The following is an 8,605-nucleotide window of genomic DNA, read 5'->3' as shown; positions in this document are numbered from 1 at the left end:
CAAGAGTGTTATCACAGAGCAGGAAGGAAAGGTTACATATAAAGGCTGGGAGATAGGGAAATCTGTGTGGTACACCTATGTCAAGGAAGTAGCTGAGCAAAGGTAGCAGGGTTTAATGTAGAAAGAGTAGCAGCTGTATTGATTTTTATTGGAAATGGTTCAGGTTTGTTTTTTTAGGAGATTCTACACAACTTTTCAGGGAGAAGCCAGTGGCAACCCACTCCAGTACTCTTGCCTGGAAAATCCCATGGGCGGAGGAGCCTGGTAGGCTTCAGTCCATGGGGTTGTGAAGAGTCGGACATGACTGAATGACTTCACTTTCACTTTTCTTTTTTTCTTTTTTATTATTTTTATTTTTTTTTAATTTTATTTTTTTACTTTACAATATTGTATTGGTTTTGCCATACATTGACATGAATCCACCACAGGTGTACATGAGTTCCCAACCCTGAACCCCCCTCCCACCACCCTCCCTATATCATCTCACTGGGTCATCCCAGTGCACCAGCCCCAAGCATCCTGTATCCTGTATCAAACCTAGACTAGTGATTCGTTTCTTACATGATAGTATACATGTTTCAATGCCATTCTCCCAAATCATCCCACCCTCTCCCTCTCCCACAGAGTCCAAAAGTCTGTTCTTTACATCTGTGTCTCTTTTGCTGTCTTGCATATAGGGTTATCATTACCATCTTTCTAAATTCCATATATATGTATTAGTATACTGTACTGGTGTTTTTCTTTCTGGCTTACTTCACTCTGTATAATTGGCTCCAGTTTTATCCACCTCATTAGAACTGATTCAAATGTATTCTTTTTAATGGCTGAGTAATACTCCATTGTGTATATGTACCACAGCTTTCTTATGCATTCATCTGCTGATGGACATCTAGGTTGCTTCCATGTCCTGGCTATTATAAATAGTGCTGTGATGAACATTGGGGTACACGTGTCTCTTTCAGTTCTGGTTTCCTCAGTGTGTATGCCCAGCAGTGGGATTGCTGGGTCATAAGGCAGTTCTATTTGTAGTTTTTAAAGGAATCTCCACACTGTTCTCCATAGTGGCTGTATTGGTTTGCATTCCCACCAACAGTATAAGACGGTTTCCTTTTCTCCACACCCTCTCCAGCATTTATTGCTTGTAGACTTTTGGATCACTTTCACTTTTCAGTTTCATGCATTGGAGAAGGAAATGGCAACCCACTTCAGTGTTGTTGCCTGGAGAATCCCAGGGACGGGGGAGCCTGATGGGCTGCCGTCTCTGGGGTCGCACAGAGTTGGACATGACTGAAGCGACTTAACAGCAGCAGCAGCACACAACTTTTGAAGTTTGTTATTAAATCCTTAAATTTACTGTATTAAGAGAGATCCTGAATGTCCTTTCCTGGATCAATTCAGTCTTCTCTGAATCCAGAAATGAGCACTGGCAGCTCTGACCAATACATGCATAAGTAATATGTGTTAGATAATCCTGGGGCTTATGCATCCAAAAGAATGCTAAATTCTTCCATGAATATTTGTTGGGTTTGTCATGATTTAGAGGAACTCTTACAAATAACTCCTAATTAAGCTCAGGTCCAAGGTTTAAACTCTGAAGTTGTCTGAATACCTGGTGCATGGATCTTCAGAGGCAGATCGCATTTCGGGCACCTGGACAAGGGGAATTGGAAAGAAGAGTCAGTGGAAGTTCAGAAAGAGAGAGAATGGCAGGAGAAGAGGTAGATTGATATCTAGGAAAGGCAACTGGAGGACTTAATAGAGAAGTAAGTTTAGTTTAGATTTTTTTTTTTCAAATTGGTCATTAGCTTTGGCTAGAGAATGTTTTAATGAAGCAACTTTTGATTCAGAGTTTTGTGTGGAAACCTCCTTATACCAAATCAAAATATGCTGCCCATTGAAACTGAGAAATCTTCCATGTTATTGGAGGAGCCTCTCAAATGAACAACTTTGTTCATGTCAGGTCTTCTTTAGTGAAGTTATGTCACTTAGAGATAGGCATAGGAATGAGGAATTGAATGAGATGACGTGGAAGAAGCACACATCTTTTCTGGAAGAGCAGAAGTTCTACACTTCAATTACCCTGTAAGAGTTGGTAATGGTGGGTAAATGTGGTGCTTGAGTACCTTGTGACTTAGGTCCCAACATGACTTCTCTGAATGCAGACTCTACCGCCTGACACCAAAAAGAAAATTCTTTTTGGATTAAAGGCAAACTTTCAAGGCAAAAGAAACTGAGAAGAGAAGCTCATCTGGTTTTATTGAAGACTCAGCTGCCAAGTATGTGCAAATGGATGCCAGTCTGAGGAGAACTTCAAACTCACAAGATTGTGAGGTTGACTTGAACAGCAGGCTTATAGGACACAATTTTGTGTTCTGCCCAGTGATTCCCTTTCTTGTGATGAACAAGATTGTTATTCAGCATAGCAGAAAATGGAATCACGAAAGAGAACTAAAGGGCCTTAAAATGAATGCCTGGATGTCACCAACGATGCCAAATAGGCAGAACCAGTAACAAAACCTGGTACCCAACTGAGAATAAATAGCTAAGGAGCTCAATGCAATGAGAGACTTCAGACATGGCATGGACTTTACACATTGGTGTGGACACTATAAGCTGAGAGTAGCTTACAGCACAAGGTGTTCTATGAGTACCACACTTAGTCCAGGGCTGAGAGTTATGGCCATGGGGAATGGAGACTGCCTCACTGGGACCCCCAGGAAAACTGAATATGAACTAAGGCTGCTCAAAGTAGGACAAGTAGGGGATGCTTATTCAGAGCTTGATATATAGCAAGAGAGTCAGCCCCATCACTTGCATTTGAGAGCTGATAGGCAGGTAAGGGAGTGAGAAAGGTTTATAGTGCAAAAAGGGAGGGCTTCTGTTGTGTTTGAATAGAGGTTATTGGCAGGGGAAAGCTAGAGGCAGGCTAACTAGACGCAGGGAATCCTATACAATTGATTTGATTTGTGGATTTTGCATTTTAAGCATAATATATTTGACTTTCTTAAAATGGTCCTGAGTTGGAAAGAAGAAAGAAAGTGTTCGTTGCTCAGTTGTGTCTGACTCTTTGCAACTCCGTGGACTGTAGCCTGCGGGGCTCCTCTGCCCATGGAATTCTCCAGGCAAGAATACTGGAGTGCGTAGCCATTCCCTTCTCCAGGGAAATCATCCTGACCCAGGAATTGAACCTGCTTCTCCTGTATTGTCAGGGGGATTCCTTACCATCTGAACTACCAGAAAGAGGGATGAAAATTAGGGAAGCTGGCAGTTGTTGACAAAATCCTGATCATTGAGGCCAGTTACCACAGGGCTTATAGTTTTGTTTCTGGGCTGCTTGCTACAAAGTTTGTGGGTAAGAATTTTGTTGTCGTAAGTGCCGTGGTCCTGTTAGTTTGTACAGTCAGTCACTCAGATCAAAGGCTACCAAGGAGTCTAGCTTCTTAATGGCATCTCCTGCCATCACTGGCCAACCCTGGCCCACTGAACTCATGATGCTGGTGCCTCCCCAGTGCATTACTTTTGGTTAGTTATTACAGTGTCCCTGTAGGCCCTTCCACACCCCCACTAGCTGATATAGTATTCTACGTTAGGTATTATATCAGTGTACCATACCCATTGCTTTGAACCTTCTGATTTTCTATTGTATCATATTATGCTTAACTTTAGTTACCATCTGGTGGCAAAGAGAGGGGATGGGGGTAAATGAGGTTGGTGCATGTTGTCTTGCCAGGCAGAGGCTTCTGCATCATCTTCGAGCAAGTTTTCATAGAGTGCAAGTTTTCATAGAGTGGTAGGCCACTTCTCTAGGCCAAAGATTAAAAGAGATCTGGGGATTCAAGTTATTAATATATAACTACTTGTCTCCATCTAATGTTTCAGGGCTGAATCATTCTGTCATCTCTCCATTTTAGAAGAATTAAAAAAGGAGATGTGAGAATGTCACTCAGCCACAAAGAGAAGGAAGTTCTGCCATTTGCAACAATGTGGATGGACCTAGAGAGCATTATGCATAATAAAATTAGTCAGATAGAGAAAGACATATACTCTGTTACCACTTATATGTGGAATCTAAAAATATAAAATGACTAAATATATATAATAAAACAGGAACAGACTCACAGATATAAAGAACAAACCAGTGGTTTAACAGTGGGGAGAGGGTAAAGACAGGGTATGAGATTAAGAGAAACAAATTGGGGCTTCCCTGATGGTCCAGTGGGTAAGAATCTATGTTACAATGCAGGAGACACTGGTTCAATCCCTGGTCAGGGAAGATCCCACATACTGTGGAACAACCAAGCTCATGCAGCACAACTACTGAAGCCCATGTGCCTAGAGCCCATTCTTTGTAACAAGAGAAGCCATTACAATAAGAAGCCCATGCATCACAACTAGAGAAAAGCCTGCTCACAGCAACAAGACCAGTGCAACCAAAGAGAGAGAGAGAAAGAGAGAAGCAAACTACTATGTATAAAATAGATAAGCAACTAGGACATATTATACAGCACAAGGATATATGGTCATTATTTTGTAAGAACGTCACATGAAATATAATCCATAAAAATACTGAATTATTTTGTTGTATATATAAAACTAATATTGTAAATCAACTATACTTCCTAAAAACAAAGGATGACAATATTAACCATACCATTCAATTTGTATTTGAAGTAATAGCCAATAAAAAAAAATTAAGGAAAAATAAGATGTAAGAAGCTTGTCAAAAAATAAAGAGACAGTACTATCATTATTTGGAGATACTATTATCCATAAAGATATAGAGATATGTCTACATATATATGATAGATATAGATATATCTATAACGATAAGCCCTCTGGTGGCTCAGACAGTAAAGAATCTGCCTACAATGCAGGAAACTCAGGTTTGATCCCTGGGTCTGGAAGATCCCCTGGAGGAGGCCATGGCAACCTACTCCAGTATTCTTGCCTGGAGAATTCCATGGACAGAGGAGCCTTCCAGGCTACAGTCCATGGGGTTGCAAAGAGTCGGACATGACTGAGTGATTAACACTTTCTTTCTTGGGCTTCCGGGATAGTGCGAGTGGTAAAGAACCCTCCTATCAGTGCAGGAGACATAAGAGATGTAGGTTTGATCCCTGGATTGGGAAGATCCTCTGGAGGAGGGCATGGCAATCCACTCCAGTATTCTTGCCTGGAGAATCCCAAAGACAGAGGAGCCTGGAGGGCTACAGTCCATAGGGTTGCAAAGAATTGGACACGACTGAAGCAACTTAGCACAAAAAATATCTATAAAGATAGATATATCTTTATTATTATCTGATAAAGATATTATCTTTATCAGTCAAGCATAAGAATTTACAGATAAGTGATTGCAGAAATTAAATAATTTTTTTGGATACCAGACCAACATAAGAGCAAATTTTTTCTATATGCCAGTAGCAATGTACAAACATTTTTGGGATCTTACAAGTACAAAAAACCACAGAATCTTTAGAATTAGAAACTTTTCCATGACAACAGAATTGTATTAAAAGTATGTAAGAAAAACGAAAAACAGTTGGTTCTTTTTGGAAACTACCCTTACAAAGCTAGCAATAGAAGTAAACCACTTGCCAACCTAGTCATTCAAATAGAAGGGCCATAATCATTGTTCCCCATTCCCTGTTTTGTATCCAACAAACATTTGTGCACATACAACAATTGGCTAGATCCCCCAAATGGGCTAGAGCCACCATCTAGAAAAGTTGGGACACTAGGGCCAAAAACTACATTGAACAAGACACATCTAGTAATTACTCTACTGGGGGGAAAACAAGGGGGAGGGGCAGTCGTAGGGTGCCTGGGAAAGGATGGCATTTTAAAGGAAAGTGCTGGCACCTGACTTTGAAGAGAAATGGGGGTGGGTTGGGGGGAGGCATAGAGCTGCTTAGGGGTGACCTCCCTAGAGAAAAACCTAAGTAGCTGTCTTAAAGCACGCTGTGTTTCAAGAGGCTTTTCTTTGCCCAGGTGAGTTTCCTTCCCAGGGATCTAGCCAGCTAGATGTAAATTTTGCAAATGCTGCAAAATTCTGCAGGACAGCGTGCATGCAAAACGCATCACGGCCTTGTGATTCTGGCTGGGTGGGCAACATACACCCAGCAGTCACCAGAACAGTCCATCCTGGTCCCAGCCGGTGGCTAAGAATTGTGGGAGGAAGTTCATTCTTGAAACAGGCGTCTCTGGGCCTTTCGAGCAGGAACAGGAGGGTGTTGGGGGCGCTCGTGAGAACCTGGACAAGGAGAGGGAGGTAGAGGTTGGAGTGGTGAGTCGGAGAAGAACTCCGGAACGTGCAAGTCTAGGTTGTCTTGGTGGTGAGGAGAGCCTCTCTCTGGAGTAGGGTTGGGCGCCTGAGGCCAGGGTTCTGGGACTAGGCCCAAGAGGTTTGGCTCGGATGCGCTTCTAGGCGAAAGGAGGAGCCCAGCAACTGAGCTGGCGGCTGCATTCATCCTAGCCGGCGGGAACACAGCGTCTGCGTCCTCCTCATAGACCTCTTCTTGGCCAGCGATCTCTGGGACAGGTCCATAGAATCCCCGCTCGAGGGCGATGCATTCCCCAGGAGCGTTCAGGAAAGAGCCCTGTTCCAGAACAAGGGCCGAGTGGCTCTCCCCTTCTAGGAATTCGCTGCTAGAGCCCAGGAGGGCTCCAGGGATCAGTATGAGGGTGTGATCCCCAAGAGAAACTTGCAGCACGGATGTGGGCTCGGGCTCCAGCACCAGGTCGACCTCGTCCAGGGGCAGATGCAGGGCATAGCCGTCGGCCAGAATCACCAGGGAGGTGAGCCCTCCCATGTCTGGGGTCCCCATTACGTTGTCCACTCTGGGCGCTACCTCGAACTCGTGGTCCGTGGGCTCCTCCGTTCGACGGCGCTTGGCAGGGCTGGGTCCTTCGGCCTGCTGTTCCCATTGGTCTGCAGAGGAAGCGCTGGGGCTGTGGGGCCGGCTGCCCATCATTTCAATGTCGCCGCAGGCCTAGGGAGAGGAAGGGTTCTGTCCTACAGGTAATGACAGTCCGCTTGACAGGCCAGGCCGACGCGGGGCGGTGAGGCGCAGGACCGCGGGACGAGGAACGAGCCTTCGGAACTCTGGGATTGCCTCTGGGGAGTCACTCAGTCCTGGCGTCTAGGGGAGCTGCTGGATTTGGCCTTGCGTCTTTGAGCCTTCCGCACCTCACATGGACGGGTTTGCACAGAAGTGGGCAAAGGATGACGTGAGTGACGCCGGCGGAACTTGAGTCGGAAAGCAGCCTCGCGTTAATCCTTGCCCCTTCAGGCTCCGCCCACAGAAATGGAGGCGTCTGTGTTGCGCAAGAGCTGTAGCTGTGGTGGGTAGTTCAAGGTAGACAAATACTTTTATAGGCCTGAAGGGGGCGGAGCAATCATGCAGCTCTAAGACTAGGCTTCCTGGGTCAAGAGTTTGGCTTTCCTCGTGTTGACCTCAGAAGCGGAAAGCCTTAACCGGAAAACCGATTAAATTTAAAGTCCCACCAGAGGAATGCTGCACCAGGACCCTGAGATGTAGTTCCCTCATCCCTTGAGACCTCGCCCTGGCAGTGACCTTTTATCTTCTTTTGGTCCAATAGTGAGGTGAGGTCTTAGAAAGTGAAAAGTGAAAGTGAAAGTCACTCAGTCGTGTCCGACTTTTTGTGACCCCATGGACTATACAGTCCTTGGAATTCTCTAGCACAGAATACTGGAGTGGGTAGCCTTTCTCTTCTTCAGGGGATCTTCCCAACCCAGGGATCGAACCCAGGTCTCCCGCATGGCAGGTGGATTCTTTACCAGCTGAGCCTGGAGGGAAGCAGGTTTTGGATAACGTCCTTAAGCCTCTGTTTGCCTGTGTTGTCAATGACTGTCAGATCCTTGCAGCGGAGTTGAAAAAGGAAAAGTGATGTTAGAATTGAGTGTCTTAATAGCAACCCCTGCAGGATTAGCTTATATATCTATCACAATATATAGTTAGCATGACGATGGTTATCTTTACATTTCCATTAACTGAACCAGGAGTTTGTGTGCCTGCTAAGTCGCTTCAGTCATGTCCGACTGTGCGACCCTGTGGACAAGCCCGCCAGGCTCCGCTGTCCATGGGATTCTCCACTGGAATAAGGTCCCCCGTCCAGGGGATCTTCCCCACCCAGGGATCGAACCCGTGTCTCCTGCGGCTACTGCATTGCAGGCGGATTCTTTACCGCTGAACCAGCTGGGAGTTTACTGTCTCTAATTTTGACGTAAACTACATGGGAGAGGTGTATCCGTTTTAGTGCAATTTTCTATTGATGAAATGTCTTGCCGAAGGACGAACCAGTTTACTCAGGAGCCAGAAACTAGCCTAGCTGAGTGTGAGACGTCAGGCTCCCCTCAAGATAATGAAGAGGACGGCGCCTTTGATCTGAAGATCAGTTCAAAGGTGAATCTATGCTGTAGATCTTGGTGACCAAGGGAAGGTGTGGCTCAGCTTCTCCAGTATTAATGGATGAAAACATCCAATAATGATTTCAGGGTAGGTAACAATGTCATATCGGAGAAGGCAATGGCACCCCACTCCAGTACTCTTGCCTGGAAAATCTAATGGATAGAGTTGCCTGGAAA

At 44.9% G+C, this 8,605-nt stretch overlaps 1 protein-coding gene across 1 annotated transcript; it reads right to left on the bottom strand.

Annotated features, from left to right (window-relative positions):
• Window positions 1-6,179: 6,179 nt before the first annotated feature.
• Window positions 6,180-6,968, bottom strand: LOC138076985 (proline-rich protein 23B-like). The gene has a single exon (XM_068969379.1). It carries the CDS (start codon window positions 6,966-6,968, stop codon window positions 6,180-6,182), a length of 789 nt encoding a protein of 262 aa, XP_068825480.1.
• Between the last annotated feature and the right edge of the window lie 1,637 nt (window positions 6,969-8,605).

The sequence above is a fragment of the Capricornis sumatraensis genome, chromosome 1 (assembly GCF_032405125.1).
Source record: "Capricornis sumatraensis isolate serow.1 chromosome 1, serow.2, whole genome shotgun sequence".
Lineage (NCBI taxonomy): Eukaryota > Metazoa > Chordata > Mammalia > Artiodactyla > Bovidae > Capricornis > Capricornis sumatraensis.
Note: the sequence above shows the minus strand (reverse complement) of the source record. Positions and strands in the feature narration are given on the sequence as shown.

Bases quoted from the DNA above. Each gene is read 5' to 3' on its own strand.
- LOC138076985 (XM_068969379.1), bottom strand. From the start codon at position 6,968: ATGGGCAGCCGGCCCCACAGCCCCAGCGCTTCCTCTGCAGACCAATGG.